We start from the raw sequence: 21466 nt of genomic DNA on the forward strand, positions 1-21466 counted from the left end.
TCTGTGTGCTCAGCCTAACACTTGCTGTAGCTTTATATGTATCAAGATGGTACTATCTAAATACCAGAATAAAGTATAATAGGATTACAGATTCCTAGAATGGTGTCATTAGACCAGATTGTTTAGAGCTCCATAAACACTTCCAGAGTTTCTCTAAGAAACCTGTTTCAGTGTCTGACCACCCTCACAGTAAAGAATTTTTCCCTAATATCTAATGTACATCTACTTTCTCCTAACTTTGAAGCCATTTCCACTTGTCCTGTCACTACACAGATTATCGTTCAAGAAGCAGGACTACAGTGCAGTGCTCCCAGTCAGTTATTTACTTACCAAAGAGGGAAAAAAACCACCCTAGATAATTTCACAAAAATATGAGCCTATTTCTTAAAAGCTTGTCTTTTTTTACTGTGGCATCAGGAATATTTTGCTGACAGTGAGCTAGTTTGACAACAGCAGCATAAATCCAGCCAAAAGAAAAGTTTCCATTGAAATGAAAAGGAAGTGATGGCCCTTTTGACACTATAGGCAATTACTGATAAGAGCCTTTAGGTAAAATGCGGGGAATACAGCATGACAATGGATTCAGTACACTGTTTTACACAAACCCAGGAGGACTTGCCCTTTGTTGAATCAACAATTTAAAGAAGAACATACTAGAAAACTTGCAATAAGAGCATGAGAAGCACTTAGGATGATAAATAGGAAGGCCAGATTTGCCAACCAAGTTGTTGAGAATAATCATTTATTTTCACATTTACAAGACAAATATGAATAATATTTACAAATATATACAAATATTAAAATTTCCTTGTCATTTCAAAAAAAAGTCGAAGTATTTTTTAGCAGTATAGCCAATATACAGTACTTTTTTTTTGAACTTAGAAAAGGTTCAAGAAATGAAAGAAGAAATTAAGAGCACTTTCAGATTCACATAAGAGAAGCCATCAGAGAAAGTGTTATTATGAATGTCCACATTTTAAAATCAAAGGTAAAGCTTCAAAAAACCATAAAATCTAGTCTCTCTCACATTTTCACATTAAAAGGGGCTTCACTCACCTCACTCGACAGCACTAGAAATGTTTTTAAAACCTTTCTGACCAGAATGATAAATTAACACAGGAATAACAGAATTAACCATTTTCATGAATATGGAGTAGCAGAAAGCATTCTTTCATGGATGACTTGAAAAGAAAAACTTTTGTGGGACATTTGTCAGTTTGTACTGGGCGGGGATGGATCACAATCTCTTTAGATTCTGTTTGCTTTTCTTAGTCCCAGGAAGTGGCCCTGGTTTAGAAGTGTGTTTCACTGGTTTGCTGCTCACACAGTCACTGGAGCTGTGGTAGCTGCACATGCACTTAGTGCAAAAGTCAAAGCCACAGCTTTCACGATTGCACGTTGCTCTTTGGAGGTAGGAGTCATACTTGGCAGGTGAGCCACAGCGATGGCAGGCTTTAAGGCTTTCAGTGTTTTTCAAGTTCCTGGCAGCCTGTTGGGAAAAGCACACAGAAAATCATGAGTAGAGGGTAAATACACTCTCCAAACATTTCCTGATATTATCTTAGTGCCACAAACATATTATAACTTCTAATAAAAGGAGACAAATTAAAAACTTAGCCTAATTCTTGTTGCATAACATTCTGATGGAGTTCAGAACAGGAATAATCAGGATATAATTGCAGGTATTTTGAACTTGAATAGAGGTAGCCAATTTAAAATTCTTAAAATTTAAAAGTTAAAGCACAGGCTAAATCAAAAGCAGTAAGGATAACAGCCTTCCTGAATCTTCCAAACCTCATTCAAGGATGGTGACGTAGTTGTGTATAGATGCATATATCAGGAATTAAATTTTATGACTGCTACTGAACAGTTGTACTTTTACCCTCCTAATGCTACAAAGTTCTATAAAGTAGCATTACAGCATCTTGATTATACTTTCCAGTGACCTATCACCATCTTCTCTTATTGCATCAATTTGCAGAAGACTTGAGCATAAAACCTTTTTCTAGTTAGGAAAATCTTTTGCTTAATAGCAAGAAAAAACTTTTGATAAGCATTTTTAAAAGTCTTATAAGATACAGGTGCAGGTTTACATTACAAGAATGTAGGAAAAAAAACTAGCTTTAAAATAACAAGGTGAAGGGGAAACAGGCTGTTGGCAGTTACTAACAAATGTGTGACACACTAAAAATAAGTAGTTAATAAACCCATGGAAAACAACAGGAAATTACTAAATTTTTTCCTGACAAGAAAAAATTTAAGCAAAAAAATTCACTAAATGAAATTCTTAAGAAAGAAAAAGAAAGGTTGTAGGACATCCCAGTATATCAATATTCTCTCCAGTAGCTTCTGACAGTGTCTTAAAATAGGCACACTAAGCAAAATTTGGCAGCTATACTAATAAGAATTACAAACACTTGAAACTGGAGATGCTACTTTCAAAAATACGCTCTACAAGGTGATTGTTTGCCAGACAGCATGAGAGAAATTAAAGATCAGTGGAAATCACCACTTACCTCAGAAAACTCTGTGAGTCTGCTGTGATTCCTAGATGCTTTGGATCTGGTGCTTTTTTTGTTCAAGTATTTTGGTGGGGTTGCTTTCTGAATGGAAGCTAAGGACACTCTGTAGAGAACGTACTCTCTTGTTGCAACATTTTCTGGTGCCTTAGTGACATTCTAATGAAAAGAAAAACAAAGACTTAAGTTTGGGAAGAGAACTTACCTAAAATACAGAGTTTTTTCTTTAATAGAAGTAAATAAGTAAGTTTAGATTCTTCCTCCCAGTTTCCAATAATAAAGCATCACACCAAGAAGTGCTACTGATTTTACCATAACTTTCACAGTCACTTCTGTTAAAAATGCATAGAACAGGTCCCTAGTCCTTGGTCAAAAACCAACCATCTTTTATTACGTAATTCTACTTTCATATTAACAGTCATTTAGGCAGAGCATGTAACCTATTCATCACAATTTTTTAAAGAAAAATCAGTACTTCCAACTCTTTATGGTGAACAGGAATGCTTGAAGCTTTCTTTGGGAAAAGAAAACTCCATCCACCAATTTTTCAAGTTTCCAGTTCAAGTTAAAAAAAAAGCATACAATAGCATGGAAGAAATCAAACTTTATGGGATGAATATTCAGTACAAATGTTTCACCCCGACAGCATTGTAAAATACTACATAAAATTTAAACTGGTTAACAACCTTATCCTGTGGTAGATCCTAAGCCTTTGTTTGTTCTGTCTCTCCATCTCTCAAGAAGGAAAAACAGTTAATACTTTAAGAGTCCTGACTTGATAAAACACTAGTTTAGTGTGGATGGAACAAGTATTTTTATTTCACAGAACAAGGCATTAGGAATGTCTCATAGTTAAAAAAGCTTTTAGGTTTCCATAGCAGGCATGGTGGACTTCAGAGATTACTGCTATAAACAGACACCCTGATTCAAAGAGCCACTTGCACGATTTATCTCAGTCTTCCTCCCTTTGGATCAGTGGGGATGCTGAAGGAAGCAAGCCCCTGCAAGGAGACTCTAGGGCTTGCCCAGTGGGCTGTGCTGGCAATGACTGTCTACTTCCTGCCTTTCTCTGTAACACAGGACTTGTGGAAGTTCTTAAAAACATCTGCATCTCTCCTTGGGTCACCTTCTCAGTCAACCTTCCTTGGAGTCCCCCAAGTCCCTGATGTAACTAGCAATGCTTGAGACAAGGTATCCTAACAGGACAAACTCAGACACTCCAGTGACAGATTTCAATCTAAGAAACTTTTCTGTGATCACTTGAGTGTAGGAGGAGACTTGAAATAGCAGAAAACCACTGAGGTTCAATGCAGAAACTTACAGAAAGGTTTTTCACAGCTCTGCTATACATTTGGAAAATCCATTTATCTTCTTGTAGAATCTTCTGCCATGTTGTGCTGACTTTGGCAAAACTGCAACAACAATACAAACACATCAGTTGCCTCCTAGGAAAGAGATTTATTAAATAGCAAGAAAAACTGTAACCTGTTTATTTTACATTGAGATAGAAGATGTTCACAGTTGTTGTCTTAAATTTGCCTTTTAGGGAAAAGAGAAATTCTCCATATGTATCATGGCTTACATTGGCGGTTCATGTTTTAATATATAAACACATAATACTAAACCTTGAGTAAATGTAACAAGCTCTATATCTAAAACATTAAGGCATCTGTTTAGGTTTCTTCCTTTCCAAGTGAAATACAATGACATCAACATACTTACTTTACTAAATCCATCTCGCTGAGATGCCTTAAAATGTTTGCTAATATATGCTTCAGGTCCTTTTGGAAGAGTTCAGCAAGAATGTCTATTCTATCCAGCCCCATTTTCTTTCCAATTAAGTTACAAAGTTCAACTTTTCCCCTAGAAACAATTCTGTCTACAGCAGCCCAAGACTTGAGATTTCTTTTACCATTTTTTTTCAAAGTTGAGCAAACCACTTCTTCAAAATGGATTATTGGCAACAGTGTTTTCTTTGAAAACTGTTCTTGGTTTTGGTTCTTCATAAGACAGTGCTTTGGTGTGCCACAGAGATTCCCAGCCAAAGGTAAATTATCCTCATGTTCTATTGCATCTGCATAGTGAGTACTTAACATAGAGGAATAACCACTGTCCTCCTGAAGTTTACTGCTTTCCATTGCCTCTATTTCACAGATACCTTCACCAAGTCTCTGGATTACTTGGTTGTTTTCTTTGTTATGTATGGGTCTTTCTGCATCTTCAAGATCTGTATTTTTGGTGGCTGCAAGGAGCATTTTCTGATGTTCTTCTGCAGAGCTTTTACAAAAGCATTCCTCATAATTCAAGGGGCAGGATTTTTCCAGTCTTGCTTTCTCGGCAGCACTTTTCAGTGGTGCAAACCCAGCATGAAGAGATGTGCAATCAAAATCACGTTTCATTTTGCAAGAGCGGTTAAGGTTCGATTTCATTTTGTTGTTTGTATTCTGCAAGAAACAACAAGGGCAGTATGAAAACACATCATATACTAGACCACTAATTCTTTTTCTTATAAGGACTCTTATCGTGCTTCCCTTCTGCTTTATGAATTTTATGCGTTTATCTGACTCACCCTCTAGTGTCTAAAATACAACTAATGGAACTAAGCACTTGAATAGCCACTAATTAAATCTACATAAGATCTTCCCAAAAACTAGATTTATGCTGCATATAACTAAGGAAAGAAACCTGACTGAGTGATTTGGTCACCATTTCACCAGCATAATGAGACACACCAGTGCTTCCACTTCCTACCATAAAGGTAGCAACATAGTCAAGACCCTTGAGGTCCCTACAAGGGACACCAGTGGCAGAGGGTCCATGAGTGACCGCAGGCCTGTGCAGGCCAGAGAAGCCTGAAGTTTGCATCCAAGACCAGAAGCAATGCTGCTGCTGCAGCCAGATATCTGGCATTTTTGAGAAGGGAGGAGGCTGGGTGGCACAGGAAAAGCTTGAGTGCTCACATGTGTAAGTAAAATACAAAGGAATGCAGCCATACTTAAACAATGGTCAGTGAAATAAAGGTTTAAGCATGATTTAGAGAGGGTGGGAGATGGATAGATATCATAGGGGAATTGAGCTTTTCTTGCCCTGTTCCATTCCCCTCCCCCGCGAAATGTGGTGCTATCTATATTAACAATTGCGGGGGGATGGGCGAGAGCTGAAGGGGAGAAGGAGGTCATCAATCCCCAGTTAAATCTAAAGGGAAAATAAGTTTCAACATGCTTTGCAATCCGTAGGAAATAAAAGACCCCGATTTGAGTAAGCATTTTAAAGTATTTAAGCACTTCCAGAAGTTTTGGAAAGAACCAAGAGAAAAATGTGCCCCATGAACGACTTAGAGAAAAACTTCCCTCTTTGTATCTACGTTCGGTGGGAGAAAGGAGCAAGTAGGCTTATGGCTTTGTATCGTGTGAGTTGGGAGAAGTGGTGCAAAGCCCCTCCTAAGCCTTCTTGTCCCCTACACTGCGAACGGCGGGAGAATCTTTTGGGCTGAAATCCTGATGATTCAGAAAATGTCCCCAAATCATGTTTCGGTGCACCAGGGTCTGCCCCGACCCCCGAAGGCGCGGGCTCAGCCGCGGGGCCCCGCGGCGCTGTCAGGCTTCTCCCGCCCAGCGCTCAAGATGGCCCGGGTCGGTGCAGGTAGACCGGGTCCCGGCTCCGCTGTGCTGAGCACCACGGCCCCGGAAACTTTACCCCGCGCCTTCGGGGGCCTCCTGCAATGGAGGATTTCCCCCGCAATAGAGGATTCCCCCTAAATCCTTGGTGGCGGGGCGGGCAGGAGCGCGCCGGGGGGGATGCTCTTCCGACGGCGTGGCCGGCGGGCGGGAGGCAGCGCGGCGCGGCGCCTCCTCGCTCGCCGCTGCCCGCCGGCGGGAGCTGGGCTGCGATCCCCACCCCGGCCGGCTCCGACCCCGCCAGTGCGGCGAGCAGCCGGGACCACCCCACACGCGGCCCGTTGGCGGGATCGGGGCGCTCCCCGGCCGCCAGTGCGCCACCGTCCCGTCCCGCCGGCGGGATAGCTGCGGGGCTACGCTAGGAGAGTAGTGGGACCGGGCGGCCACCAGGAATCCCCTTCCCCCGTCCATCTGGTACCGCCGCTAGCATCCGCACGGTCCCGCCACCACGTACACCGGCAGCTCCCGCCACCCCAGCCAAAAAGCCCTGACCGCGGAGCCCCGCAGCCCCCGAGCCGGCCCGAGAGCGGAGCCCCGGCCGGGGAGCCCCGCGGCCGCAGAGCGGCTCCCGGCGGAGCTCGCTGCCCACCCCGCGCTCACCTGCAGGGCTGCGCCGGCGCCGCCGCGGGCAGTGAATGAGTCCCGCTCGCGCCGGCCGCTTTTTAAAAACTTTAAATTTGGTGTCCAAAACCGCGGCAGCCAATGGCGAGGCACAGGGGCGCCGGGCGCGGCCAATGGACGGCGGGCAGGAGGCGGGGGCCAATCCGCGGCGCGGCGGGCGGAGCCGGCCCGTCCCTCGCTTTCCCTCCTCGGCCGCCAGGGAGGGACGCGGTGGCGCGGCCGCGGCTCCCGCGCGCCGGCCGCTCCCGCCCGCCCCTTCCTCCCGCCCTGCGGCCCCGCACCGCGCTCGGGCCCGGAGGAGCCCCCGGCTGCCCCTCCCGGCACTGACACGCGCCTAAGCCCAGCCTGGCGCCCAGCTACATCAGGGTCTGCTTGTTTAAAGGGACGCGCCTGGGATCTTCACATCATCCCGGCACGCACCGAACGTGCAAAGCTCCTCTACCGGGAAAGAATTCTCACTCGCACTCTAGATATTCAAGAACTGTCCAGATGCGATCCTGTGCCATGTGCTCTAGGATGACCAGGCTTAAGGAGGGATGTTGGACTGCATGACCCACTGTGGTTCCTTCCAACCTGACCCAGGCTACTTCCCCATAAAAGAATTGTATTTATTTTACATAACCAGTGCTACCAGTGGTTGTAAAGTGAGCCAGAGCACTCCTGGGAGCTAGGCTGACTGGACACCAGTGCAGGGATCCCCACCACTGCTGGAAAGGCAATCTGCTCACAGCTCAAGGAGGTTGCATTTGCAGAGACAACATCCCTTGCATTAAACTCAACACAGAGCAAGCAGGGGACTTCAAGTCTCTACACAGTAAAGCTTGACATGATGAGCCAAGGACAATGAAGTCCCCCTATGTACAGCACTGTCAGACACCAGGTTTGGAACACCTCTGTCAGCCTCCTGCCAGAACTACACAATATGTATGTAGGACTGTCACAAGTGCTCTTCAGCATTCCATTTACCATACTGATCAGGTAAGAAAGAAGACTTTAGTCCTAGTTTCTGCTCAAATAGGAATCTATAATTTCACACAAAAATTGAGTCAATATTTCTTTTTACTTTTTTTATGTGGCAGTTTGGAGTTATAAAACTGTTAGTAAATACAGACCTAGGACTCATGCTCATCAAAAGGAAATATGCATGCCTCATCTTATGCACACAGGCATTCCTTCATCTTAAGTTAATGAATGAATCTTAAATTAAAAGACTTGGAACTTAATCATAGTTACCATTTACCATGCAGAGTTTACTAGAAAAAAAAAAAAAAAGGCAAAGGTATCAAATTTTTAAAAATGCTGTTAAATAAACAGACAAAACCAGTAAATGCTGGTCATAGCACATAACTTTTAGAAGACCAATAACTTGGGCATTCAATTAAAACCATAAAGAAGACACTGAACTGAAGTCAACTGGACACTAAAATATCAGTTGAACAATATTGTAACAATTACTTTAATTTTTGACTCAAGAACAGTAATATTTGTTCCAAAACCAATTCATATGATTCATCACTTGGCTTCCATGGCTTTTTTATATTGCACAAGGGATATTCCTAAACTTGTTTTGTATTTATAAATAAGGGCCAGAAGGCCTTGAAAACATGACAGATACACTTTGACACCCTTTCCCATGTCACATGTAAGTGATTAATGAGTATGTGGATAGAGTGTGTAATTTATTTATCACTTTTTTCCAATCACTCAAACAAAATAAGATTTTTTTGTTCTCTCAAGTAAGCTATTTCACACTGTTGTGTGATGGTTAAGCCATAGTTTAAATGAAAATGGGAACTAGAAATAACTCCTTTTTTAATGCATGCATACCTTTTGAGAGTATTGTATCAGCAGAAGTTGTTTAAAACTACTGTTACTTCTGGTGCAATCAAATAAACTTTTCAAAAGGACTACAGCAGCAAGAATGTCTTATATGAAGATAATAAAGTCTTTTACTCAGCAAGTAAGAAAACTGTTTAATATTCATTAGAAAACAAGTTGTGATGTTTTTCATGATCAGAAAAGAAGTTCCATTTTCTGGGTGGTGCTCTGAAAAGCTTCTTTGCAGATCAAGGTCTACATGTGTTGTGAAGGCCTGAGAAAGAACAATGTTCAGGAGGAATTATTTTTTTCATTTTCTGAAATAATTTCTATTAGAGATTCATAATCAGCATATTCTCTCAGAGTTTGTATCATTTCATCTAGCATTTCTTCCCCTAGCATGAAAGACTCAACATGATGCACTGATCTGCTTATTCTGTGGTCTGTAATTCGATCCTGTGGAAAGTTGTATGTTCTGATCTTCTCTGATCTTCCTTTAGTCCCAATCTATTGAACAAGAAGAATCAGTTTATCATCATCTTACAAAAATGGTGAAATATTGATTAGGCATATAAAGCAATAGATTTCTCTTCCTCACCTGACTATACAAAATTTGCTAAAGTTATATACTACTCAGATCACTTCTACAGCTGCAGTAATTGTTCTCAAACATGTAAAAGAACAATTATACTGCATCTTTTTCTAATACTATTCTGGTTCTTCATGCTGCAATCCAGTTTGTTGCACTGGATCTCTAGGATTTACCTACTACTGAAATTTTAAGTCTGGCTAATATATGGGCTTTATTGCTGCAGTAAAATGTAATGTTGTTGTTTAGAGAACCTGGGGAATCCACAAATTTTGTTCTCTAGAGTGGTCTAGTGGAAGGCATCTCTTCCCCGTGGTAGGAGGGTTGGAGCTAGATTATTTTTAAGGTCCCTGCCAATCCAAACTATTCTGTGATTCCATTACTTTTTTTGTCTCATTTAAGTCCCTTCTGGGCTCCTGCTGTTCTATGTTTCCATTTACTACTTGCTATTCAACAAAGCTGTTGAACATAAAGACATATACTTGTACAGAATTACATCACAACTAAGTGAAACTTACTTGAATCTTTCGAGCATAGTTTCTCTTTTTGGTTTCTTCTTCTAATTTGGCATTGTATAGTTTAGCACACAGCATTTGCATAGCCTTCTCTTTGTTTCTAATTTGGGATCTTTCTTGCTGACATTCAGACACAATCCCTGTCAAAAATACCGTGACATTTAGTATTTAAGATTAACACATACTAAAGAACTCTGCAATTTCTGGAAGATTTTTTGTATGTTATAATAGGCTGTTACATTTGGACCGGGAATGTAGAAGTCCAAGTTTATTAATGAGTAATGATACATTTTGGGAGAGATGTGTAGGCTGAGTTGTACAGGTGTTTTAAGCCATAAGACAAGAAATTTAATTCAGTGGAAATTTATTTCACCTGGATAACAGATGGATAATGAAATAAAAGATATGTGATGTGATCTGACTTATAAAAGACACCTTCATTAGTCATAAATTTTGGCCACAGTTCCAGAAAACACAGGATTTAAAGAATAGTAAAATACATAAGCTAGTGAGTGCTTAGCATATGGTCAGAATATAAAAAAGTGGGCACTATTTTATTTAAAAAAATAGAACAGTGTTCTTTCTCATCCCAAAACACACAATTAAAGGTAAGACATGAAAAGCCCAAAAAAGGAGCAGGAAGAAGAAATACAGTACGAACTATGTTGTTATTTGGACTTATTAAGTAGCTCTGGTAATATTAGAGGATGATTTTATAAGATTACATAGTATTACTTTCTGAAAAGACTTATTTATAAACAACATTTTGGATCGCGGTGAAGGTTTATAAAAAGATTTAGGATGAGAGAAATAGAAAAAGCAACAGGACAATTTTAAGGGAAGAGAGATCAGAGAAATAAAGGGAAAGGTGGAACAGAAAAAAGTCAGGAGCTAATGTGAGCTAATGTTCCCTGTTAACTTTGTATAAGTGCAAAATTTTGCAACACACTTTAAGATTTCTATAAGACATCCTAATAACAGCCATCAGCAAAAATTAAGATCAATTGCTGGCTTTAGTTTGTTGTGTTTTTATCCAAACATACAGGCAATGCAAAACATTTTTAATCTGGGGTATCTTTCTGTCACCATATAGTGAACAGAATTTTAACCTCTCCACTGTTTGCGTTCTAGAGTGCTGCAACAAGTGCAGAATGGATTGATGTTTTAAACAGATACAAAGAATTGGGTGGCAAAAATCTGGATACACAGATAAAGAGGGCTTGGGATTACCCTGAAACCGTGTAAAGCCTGACGAATATTTGTGGTAGAGAAGAGGAAAAGTTAAAATGCAATGAAAGTCAAGAAGGCTGTTGTGAATTGCTCAAAGGGAAGTAAAAGGCTTAGGAATGGCAATAAAAAGCCCCCATACAAGAGTTAAAATCTGGTAGTGTTTGAGGGTGTATCTTATCCCTGCTATGTTTCCTAACCTGAGCCAGAGGGATAGGCCTCTTAATTACGTGTGTCATCTACAGGAAAGGAGCCAGCAGACGAAGGGGAGCTGGCATTCTGAGTAGACTCTGCAATTAAAAGTAATGTTTTAATATGAAAATAGCACAATCTCTCTTTTGGAGACTAGTCAAGAAAATTCAGAACATTAGATTTCAACCTACTCCATTTTTCGGTATAATTTTCATTAAAGCTTAAATATAATTTTTTGATAGAAAACGATCTGACTGCTTTTAGAGTGCCATGTTTAATAGCAAAATTATAGCTTACCTACTGAAGCCAGTAGTCTTCACTGTTAAAAACTGGAGTGATGATGCATTTTAGAGTAGTATGAATAGACATGAAAATTACATTAAACCCCTGCTCTACTGTTGCCCAGGTTTGAAAATTAAACCATTGTTTCAAAAGAAATTCTGACAGCAGTTTTGGAACGTAGATCTTGTACTAAGGAAAGAATGAAGCAGCACCTGTTGGAATGTGAACTATCCGTACAGCACTATCTGTTGTATTGACATGCTGGCCTCCAGCTCCACTAGCTCGCTTTGTTTCTATCCGTAGATCTTTTGGATTAATTTGCAGCCTCATCTGTCATGGGAGACAGGAGAAAAAGAAAAGTATTTTATGTTGCTTCTTTCTAGACAGATATCAAATATGCACAGTCAGTTTATTTTAGAAGGCACAATCATGCAAGATCAAACTTCTGAATGCTTATGGGTACTAATTCAAATCCTCTTATAAACATATTAAGGAATCCTGGTAATCAGACTTGAATGCATCATGATGGAACCCCAGAAATCAGCCAAATAGTAATTTAATGCACAACCACTGCTTAGCACTAATTTTCCTCTCTTCTGAGAGCTCTGCATTCTCTTCCAGCAGAGTTAACCAATATTTGAGCTTGATTAGATGGCTTTTAAATGAAATGGAAGACATTCCCTTTTTTGGCTTTGGAGTGGAGCAATAGTCTCTGTGAGGAAGAAGCAAGGTAATTTCAAGAAAGTTCAGAAAGGAGTAACATCTTTATCAATCTGCTACGTCAACATGAAACTAAGATCAAAACAAAGCTTTCTTAGCTCAATCCTTTTAAGCAAGCAAATATAGCAAAACTGAATTATCATACATTTTAGAACAGGCAAGTAAGGACAGTACAAAAATGGGAAAGAGGAAGTGCTTAAAGAAGTAATCTATGAGCTTCGTAAAATGATTCAGTCTTTTGTTAGCTTGCAGAAAATGTAGTTTTCCACAAAACATGCCAGACAGTCACAGTTAATTTTCAAGTCATAATTTTACTTTATTGAAATTAGAAATATGAGAAAATATAGCAATTCTTTATTTCATCTCTGTGATAAAATAACAAATATGAAAATATATGACAAATATGAATATGATTTGAAAATATATGATAAATAACAAATATGAAAATATATGATAAAATAACAAAAATGTTTGATACCATTGCTCCTGGTAACATCTGTGTTGCTACTGGACATGAAATGAGTACACAGAAACTTGGTAAGTTCAAACAAGAAAAAGAGCCAATTTTATTTCTGACCTCGCAATAAATAGAATTCCAAAAGTGACAGTGGATTGGAGGATGAAATTGCCACCTCTCCAACCACACTGGTCAAACCAACAGTCCATTAATTCCTCCAACAAAGAAGAATGAAAAACAATCATTATTTACATGAACAGTGCATGAAAACTCCAGTAGAAATATGTAAACATCAGAAGGCATAGAAAACTTTTAAAAGAACTTTAAAACTTTCAAAATAACTATAAAAGAAAACTTAACACTTTTAAAAATCAGGGCAACATGTCTGTTATACTGAAAGATAAATATTACCTCAGTGGGTTGGGGTAATATTGCAACAGTCATTGTGCTGGTATGAATGCGTCCTTGTTTTTCTGTCTTTGGTACCCGCTGAACACGATGCACTCCTCCTTCAAACTTCATGTATTTGTAAGCTTCAAGTCCTGCTATACTGGCTACTGCATGTCTTAGGCCACCTTAAACAGAGAAGAAAAACAGTTGTAAACCTTTAAAAACTGCTGGTACTATGCTGTTATACTTCAAACAGTGTATTTACACATCACTGGCGTTTGTTTCTTAAAATGATGAATTTACCACTTAAACATTTGGGCAAAATTATGCTGAAAATGCAAGAACAATCTTAAAACTGTGCATATTTACTCACGCAGCAGTTCAAAAAGGAAAGGACTGTCAACTTCTGTTTTGTAGAGTCCAATTTAATTATTTTTATATACATTTTTAATACATTTTATATACACCTATATAATACTTTTCTGGAGCAAACAGAATACAGATTGCTTCACCTCTTACCAATACCTCCAGCAAAACACTTGACAGCAACATCCTACAAGCACTGAACAGCTTGGAACTTGGAGGTCAAGTCCATAGCAATCACGGCTTTGGGACAGAGTTTGTTGCTCTACTACTTTATGACATCCTTGATATTCCTTGTTTGCTGGTGTGCAGTATAAGTGAAGGATCAGAGAAGTGATGGCACTATAAATGAATATATCATTTATATATAAATGAATGAGTATATTTCACCCCATATGTAATATATTATAAATGAATACATTTCACCCATTTTTGTTTTTAATGCAGCTCAATTCCCAAATCCCACTCTCAGCACAGTGGATGGTGTGCCATCACAGTGGATAGGGAATGACTGAAGAAGACCCGGGTGGCCTTGAAAGAGTATTGCTCTTCAAGCCTTGCAATATGAAACCACAGCTGAGGAAAAGAAGAGGCTTCTCAGAAATACTGGTTTAAGCTATCTCTCAGACTAAGGAACTCAACCATAGGGACAAAACAACAGCTTTTTAAAAAAGTAAAATGAAGAGAACATGGAATCTGAAAATGCCCTGTGCAGCAGGAAAAAGTCATCCACCAGAACACAGGCCAGATTGTTCGCCTTCACGGACATGTTCGTGTTCGTTCACTCATAACTTATATTAAAATATACATTGTTTTACAGCCATGTTTGTGAAAGATAGGAAGAGTCAACTAGGCTTTCTATTTCACATAATTTTTATCCTTCTGCTTTTAAAATTTGTATTGACACATGTGCCTACAGTGCTTAGAATAGGATGACCACAAAACTGGTTCACATGACAGGTATTTAGATCATATTGCTTCAAACTGACTACTACCAACACAGGTTTACTGCACAGAACTGCAGCCAAATCTAATGAAAATTTGACAGACCTTTTACGCTGGCAGACATACTGTAGGCTTGTTAAATAAGTTAACTCTTGATAACTACGAATTTTCCCCTTTTACATAAAATGTCCCAATCTATCCTGATATCTCATTTACTCAGAACAAGAGTATGAGTTTGCACTCATTTTTTTATGTGGCATCTTAGATCAGGGAAAAGGCCCACATCTGTGTCTCTGCCTGCCACTACAGGGTGAGAAACAGTGGATAAATAACGACATGTGAGTTTGTGCTTCAACATGTGAGCTGAATCTTTAACATGCTATTTTTGCACAGTGGCATCCCATGGGGTAGCTCAATAGTCATTTAAGAGTGGACTGTAACCTGTGTTTCATTGCAGCTTTATTTAATGTGCACCTTGTTCACACATGCTCACCTTCAGATTTCAAATTCAGAAATTCTCTGAAATAAGGGAGTTTGACATTTTAATATAGGACGTCATTTTTGCTCGTGTGGCTCAATAAAAATGGAATGTGAGTAGGATGTAACAACCTAATATCAACCAGCAGTCTTAGCCCCACTCTTACTCAGCACAGCACAAACCATTTAAACCTGAGGGTTTAAATATCCATTTCATTGACCATGCCATGTATAGGTATGGTATGTATGTATATAACCATTAAAAAACCTAGCCCCTTTGAAGAGAAAATCTGGACAGATTTATACTAGGTTAACATATTAGTTCAATTTCCCATTTAAGGCATTAATGAGAATATCTCTGAGGGTGTGGGCTCCTTGTCCAAGGACTGATCTTTCACCAAAAGGGTAGCCAAGCCCAATTCCATTTTTCTTCTAATCACAGGACTGTAAGCTGAGTCAGACCTGACTTACAGCTATTCCATAACAGGGCTTTTTCAGCAAAATCAGTGGACTGATCCAGTTAGCACGGTGGCCTCAAAACTGCTAGAGCTGAGAAAGAAAATATATACAACTGGCTGGAAAATGAGACAGGCTTTGCTTAAGCTGACTCAAACTGTGCTCTGAAGGTGAGGTGTATGAGACTGCTGGGGTTTACCCAATCCAAGTCTTGCATCAATAAAAGGGCAACTCTCCTCCCACCCTAGTGTGTGAAAAAAAAAGACCCAGACCCCTCCCCTTTTCTGTTTACACCCATCTAACCTGTACAATGTTTATTCCATTTACTTTTAAAAAAAGAAATAAACTTTCTGTTTATTTCAAAATCAATCAGATTTTGATTTCCGTTGGCTTTGAAGGGTGAACTGGTTCAGCTTCTGGCAAAGCACTTGCCTGGTCATGAGTAGGGATGAGCATGACTTTGCTCTTTCAGCAACAAGATGCACTCTAGTATGAAACTTCTCATCCCTCTTGCCATGTAAACTGTAAAAACAGTTTACTTGGCACATTGGCTTTTAACAATACAAGAAGTTTATTAATATTAATAAATCTAGATAATACAAAATAAAGAATTCAAGTGTGATAAATTGTTTAAAAAAATATACTAATTGAATCATTAGCAGTCACTCTAGAGGGAAATGAGCCACTCTAGAAGGGAGCCTGAGTTCACATTCATGAACTTGAAATAAAATATTTGCTAAGAACTCTAAAGAAAAATATTAAAACAAATATAACACTTTTGAAAATCAAATTCTAATAAAGATTTTAACAGCTGTTACAGATGAGCTATATCCAAATATCCCATTCCCTTATATTATAGATATTATTACAAATAAATTCAAAATGTTTTAGATTAAACTTCAAAAATTTTTTCAATGAAATTGATTCCTCTATGCCAATAGATCCATAATTAAAACCAGATTTTTCAATCTTTCACCAACCTATACACAAAAAAAAAAAACAATCTATACACAATAAAAAATTAGATAACTAAGTAGAACACCGTAGCCAAATAAAGTTTACATAATCTTTATTTTTAAAAAAGGCTAAACTAATATAACTGTATCACTTTCTAAATTTCCTTCTGCCAAGCACTTGTCTTTCAATAGTTTTAAAATGTAGAAATGAAAAGTACTAAAAGACAAATTTTCTTTGCAGCATTTTAGTATTTTAATAGTTTTTCTGAAATGGAGTTTCATGCCTAAATACAGAAGCTGAAGAGAACTGTACTTGGACATTGAAACAATATTCCACTTCTAAAATTAAGATAGTGCAAATTAGTTGCCTTTCCCTTGGAAATGAAAATATCATATGAATGAGTATTTCAACTTGAATTAGGAAGTTACAGTTTTTTCATTACTGACCTAGTTCACTGGGAAAGTATTCTAATACTTCAAATTTCCACTTTTTATAAGCAGCATATCGTTGATACATATCAAATATCTCCGAGGTGAACAGCATGGCTTCCTGCCCTCCAACTCCAGCAGTTACTTCCATGACAAGATCACTCTCATCTGTTTCTTCTGAAGGAATCAAAAGCAACACTATCTGTGAATACAAAAGCACCCAGCTAAGACTCCCCTCTGACACTGCTATCCACACCTGAGTCAGTGTAAAACGCCAGACGCATCTGTAACTGATCCATTCTGTGTTCTCCTGCCCTGAGGATGGGCATCAGCCAGGCAAAGGTGTGCAAGGGTGATGCTGCATTGCAGCAAGGCTCCCTGTGTCTGTTCATGGTCACAGGAGCTACACAGGCCTCTCTTGAGAGCCACAAAACTTCACAGAAGTTTTCAATCCATCAGGAGCACTGTGAGGATAAACCACAGGATACATGCCTGTTCTTGCAACATAGCTGAATATCTCCGTTCTAATTAGATTCCCCTTTAATTCCATCTCAACTGCAGAGTTAAGAAGGTATGGATGTTCAGGAGTACAGTCCTCCAACAACAACACAAATGTATTATTTGTTTATTAATAAAAAAAAAGAGCCTGATTTGCAGAAGAAAGATATACCAAAACAAAAAAATTATCAAAATTTTGCATGCTGAATCAAAATTCTGGATGATTTGCAAATGCTTTTAAATCCTCTTCTTTTACTAGCCTTAGGTGACATTTCTTTCCATAGACAACTTCTTTTGGCAGAATCAGAAATATTTACAAAAAATATTTATAAAGTGACTACTGTGCTGTTGTTGGAGGAATAAAGAATGTGACCATAACAGCTTCTACAGTAACATTAAGTTGAAACAGTATGTTTAAGTAAAGATTTTTTTTTTTGTGTGTAAAATAACATAGACACTCTTATAATGTATAAAGGAGCAGCCTAAAGTAGTTACATAGTATTATATTTTTTTCAAACCCACCTGTGAGTGACAGTATGTATGTTTCCAAAGGCTAAAGAGTAGGACATCCATAAAGATACACCCAGACAAGACAAACTATAGCACCTATTTAGAAAGATACTTTGATTGAAACATTTTCAGGTACAAATAGGTACTTGCTTACAGGATGTCTTCATAGCACTTGATTTTTTCATTTTCCTTAGCTAACAGACACTATTTGAGGACTATAACTAGCACAGAGGGGAGGAGAAGAACTTATCCCATACATCTTGATGAGAATCATACAATGGTTTGGGTTGGAAGCGGCCTTAAGTATCACCTAGTTCCAACACCCCCAAGAAGACAATTTGGCTTTGTTAATTTAAGAATGGGAAGGAAACAGGGGCTTTACTAGGGGATCTAACCTGTTGTTTCAGTTCAGCTATCTCTTCTTCACAGGAAGCAATTTCTCTTTCTGCAAGCTTTCGGAAATCTTCATTCTCATCTGAAATATTTGAGTATGGTTAATCCTCAGACTTATATCAGTGCCATTCTGAGAAAATCATGAAGAACTTACTCTACCAAAGAAAAAAAAAAAAAAAAAGCCCAAACCAAAAGCAAATTACCACACAACCTTTCCCTCCCCCAAAACATTAAACCTGTTAGAAAATCAAATTACTAATATGCTCTGTAAAGAAGACTCTAAAGTATATATTAAGTGTTTTCTAATCCTGTGCAGATATAAAACATTAGAAAAATCTGAAATAAAAGAATTTCCGCTAAAACATCCAAAACTAAAATCCAAGCCAACAATAAAGAATAATGATTACTGTGTCGGTGGTCAAACAACAGCAACGTCTGCACAGATTGGTTATGAATTTCCATCCTTGGAGATACTCAAAACCTAACTGGGCGAAACCCTGAGCAACTTGTGGGTGACCCTACTTGAGCAGGACTGGGTGATGTCCAAAGGTCCTTCCCACACCAGCCATTCTGTGGCTCTTAAAAACTATTTTCTGTATTTCAGTGTGGCAAGAACACAAAGGATTTAAAGAGTACAGTGGCTCCAAAATTGGCATTCCTTGTTAAAAGGAATAATGCCCCTATCACTGTATGCAAAAATCAGAATACTACAGTTCTAGGGAATACTAAATCATCTAACAAATGTCAATTGATGCTAAAGTATTCCTCTTCTACATTTTAGTTTTTTAACTGTTATCAAAATGAAGTTTGATTCTCGGTTAAAAAAAAAAGCGCCTATTATTTGGCAGCACTAAAAGTGTGCAGCTACTGACACACAACAAAATCAAATCACAGTGTGGAGACAGCAGATTCAGGTCCTGACTTCTACGACTGCCAAAACGGAGACAGGCAGGTGGACTGGGCTGTCTTGACAGCAAGGGAAAGCTGGATTGAAAAAAAAAAAATACTCCACCAAAACTTTAGAAGTTTTCTATCCCCGATTAGTTATCTTTGTTTTATATTCAATAGGTTCCAGTATCAGCACTTCCCACGCCGGCGGAAGTGCTTCCCCCACTCGTACTCGCGACCTGGGCTCGGGCAGTTTCTTTGCCCCCGGAAGGCCCGAGGGGGCGGCCGCGGCTCCCGCGGGTGACACGTGTGTCACCGTCGCGCCCCCGCCCGGGGACACGCGCGCCGCTGGGCCGCGCCCCCCGCGCGCGCACAGCCGCCATCCCGGCAGGCGAACGGCGCATGCAAATGTGGCTCCGCCCCGCGCCCGCCCCCCCGGGGCCGCTCCCCGGCGACGCCACGAGCGCGGGCCGAGCCCGCCGTGCGCCCCGTGCCGCACCTTGCGCCAGCTCCCGCGTGTCGCGCAGCTCCCGCTCCTTGTCGCGCAGCCGCCGCACGCGCGCCGCCAGCTCCGGCGCCGCGCCGGTCCCGGCCCGCGCCTCCAGCAGGCGGCGCAGGGAGGGCGCGGCGAACAGCTCCTCCAGGCCGGGCCGCGCGCTCAGCCCGCGCCGCGTCGGGAGCGCCCATCCCACCGGCGCTGCCCGGAAGCTCCGCGGGGGCAGCGCGGCGGCTCGGTAGCCTTGCGCCGCGCGGAGGGCCCGCGAGAGCAGCCGCATGTCTGGCCGGGGCCGGAGCGCGGCCGCTCTCCTGTCGCCCGGCAGTCGCTGCCGTTCCGGAGACGCCCGAGCGCCCTTGGCAGCTTCCCTTCCGGGTTTCCGGAAGTTCCCGAAGCGTCTCGGCGCTGGCTTTGGGCGCAGTCGGAAATCATCGGGTGGCCGGTGGCGGAAATATCCGAAATGGTTCGGCTTCCCTCGGCTCGCAGCATTCCGCGGTGGTGCAGGCGGGCTCTGATTGGCCAGCGCTGAGGGAGCGGGGCTCCGCCTCAGGGTCCCTGCCGGGCGCTCCGAGCGCCCTCTGCAGGCCCCGGATGGAGGTTTTAGTCATTCTGAACCAAAAAAAAAAAAAAAAAAAAAAAAAAAAAAAAAAGAAATCAAAAAAGCTTCAAACCTCATCAAAACCTCCTTATCCCAAACTTATAGCCGGACTTCTGAGGAAGAGCCTCGGGCGTACAGAGGTTTCTACTAGGGCGGTTTAAAGCCGGACTAGCTTAAAGTGACGTTGGTGGGAAGAGTGAGCCTGGCCTCTGGATATCCGGGTTGCTCTTACAGACCTTCTCCCTCCAGAAGAAATCTTCCGAATTAAAGTACGCTGGGGAGGACCGTGCAAAAATTGTGGAGGGATGTCCCCACACTGCAAACAGGTGCAAAATTGAGCATTTAGGAGAAAAGAAAATTGTCAGAGGAACCAAAAAGGGCAATTCAAAGTGCCTTCACAGATTAGCAGTGAGACTAAGAGACAGCCCATTTACAAAATACAGATCTGAGTACAGTGTTTCACATGTTTAGTTTCAAGTGAGAAAGCAGCGAGGATGCAGCCATTTAGGAACTGTGTGTTCTGGGTTGATCTGGGCAAATCCCTCTTGAAATGCAGATTGAGTGCATATTACCTTGTTTTAGATTACATCATTAAGGAGATTCTTGGCTAAACTCAAAACAGTTTCAAGAATATATTTTATTATAAAAATGTGCAACTTTCCGTAAAATTTTATTAGGCAGTATTTTGTATTGCAGTCTTTGGAGAAGTCAGAATTCTGTCCTTGCCTTCCTTCTATCCTTGTTCATGTCTTACCAGACCTAGGCAATCATATCTTACAACTAAATTACAGTGCTGGAATAACAGTTACTTCCTTATGAAACATTAGTAAATCGTTATTTTCACAAATGTAATATCAAAAGCAAGAGTAATTATTAAAAACCTAAGTGGTTTTGGTAGTCAGAATACTTGAACGTTTTTGTTCTATGATGGAAATTGAAAGGCTAGTGTGTGAATTTGCTATTAAAAATATTAAATATTAAAATTAATGGTTAGATAAAAATGTTTTCCTATGATTTTAAGTGAGCAGCTTTGGATAAGGTGTATTGGTAAAGTGTAGCAATAATTTATAAGTAAAAGTTACACTGGAAGACCTTTGTGGAGAATGTACAGCCTGTGTGAGTTGTCTGGCACTGATAAAAACCTGAGGCCATCACTATGAAATCTAACCCACCAAAAGCTTCCTTTGCACCCACTACTGCCTGGCCATGAAGCTCCTTGAAGTCTTCTTCCAGAAGCATAAGGGAAAAATGACCCAATTTATGCTTTAACAGACAAAATATTTTGATGTTCTGTAACAATGAATGAGCATCTAATTCTATGTGAGCCCAGCTTGTGAATAGACCTATGGAATACTCAGAAAACTTAGGGTAAGGGGTAATTTAAGATAAAGTTTCTGAGAGAAAAAAAAAGTAATCTGAGTCAATGACAGATTGTCAGCCTTTGAATCAC

General features: G+C 40.3%; 2 protein-coding genes across 3 annotated transcripts; both read right to left on the reverse strand.

The window, feature by feature from the left end:
- Positions 1–725: 725 nt before the first annotated feature.
- On the reverse strand, positions 726–7183 carry FBXO5 (F-box protein 5). The gene is made up of 5 exons (XM_030268031.4): positions 6797–7183; positions 4242–4963; positions 3841–3931; positions 2517–2678; positions 726–1489 (listed from the first exon to the last, which is right to left on the reverse strand). The coding sequence occupies exons 2-5, from the start codon at positions 4946–4948 to the stop codon at positions 1238–1240; spliced, it is 1212 nt and encodes a 403-aa protein (XP_030123891.1). The 5' UTR covers positions 4949–4963; positions 6797–7183; the 3' UTR covers positions 726–1237.
- A 1560-nt stretch (positions 7184–8743) lies between these two features.
- On the reverse strand, positions 8744–20000 carry MTRF1L (mitochondrial translation release factor 1 like). Of its 2 annotated transcripts, XM_012572604.5 has the most exons (7): positions 19422–20000; positions 18037–18116; positions 16652–16835; positions 13029–13192; positions 11653–11770; positions 9743–9879; positions 8744–9142 (listed from the first exon to the last, which is right to left on the reverse strand). In XM_012572604.5, the coding sequence occupies exons 1-7, from the start codon at positions 19696–19698 to the stop codon at positions 8927–8929; spliced, it is 1176 nt and encodes a 391-aa protein (XP_012428058.3). In that variant the 5' UTR covers positions 19699–20000; the 3' UTR covers positions 8744–8926. The 2 variants fall into 2 exon arrangements, with proteins under 2 accessions (XP_012428058.3, XP_032603208.2); XM_032747317.3 differs by lacking the exon at positions 19422–20000 and having other exon boundaries at positions 16652–16810.
- Positions 20001–21466: the final 1466 nt, after the last annotated feature.

The sequence above is a fragment of the Taeniopygia guttata genome, chromosome 3 (assembly GCF_048771995.1).
Source record: "Taeniopygia guttata chromosome 3, bTaeGut7.mat, whole genome shotgun sequence".
In the NCBI taxonomy this organism is placed as follows: Eukaryota; Metazoa; Chordata; class Aves; order Passeriformes; family Estrildidae; genus Taeniopygia; species Taeniopygia guttata.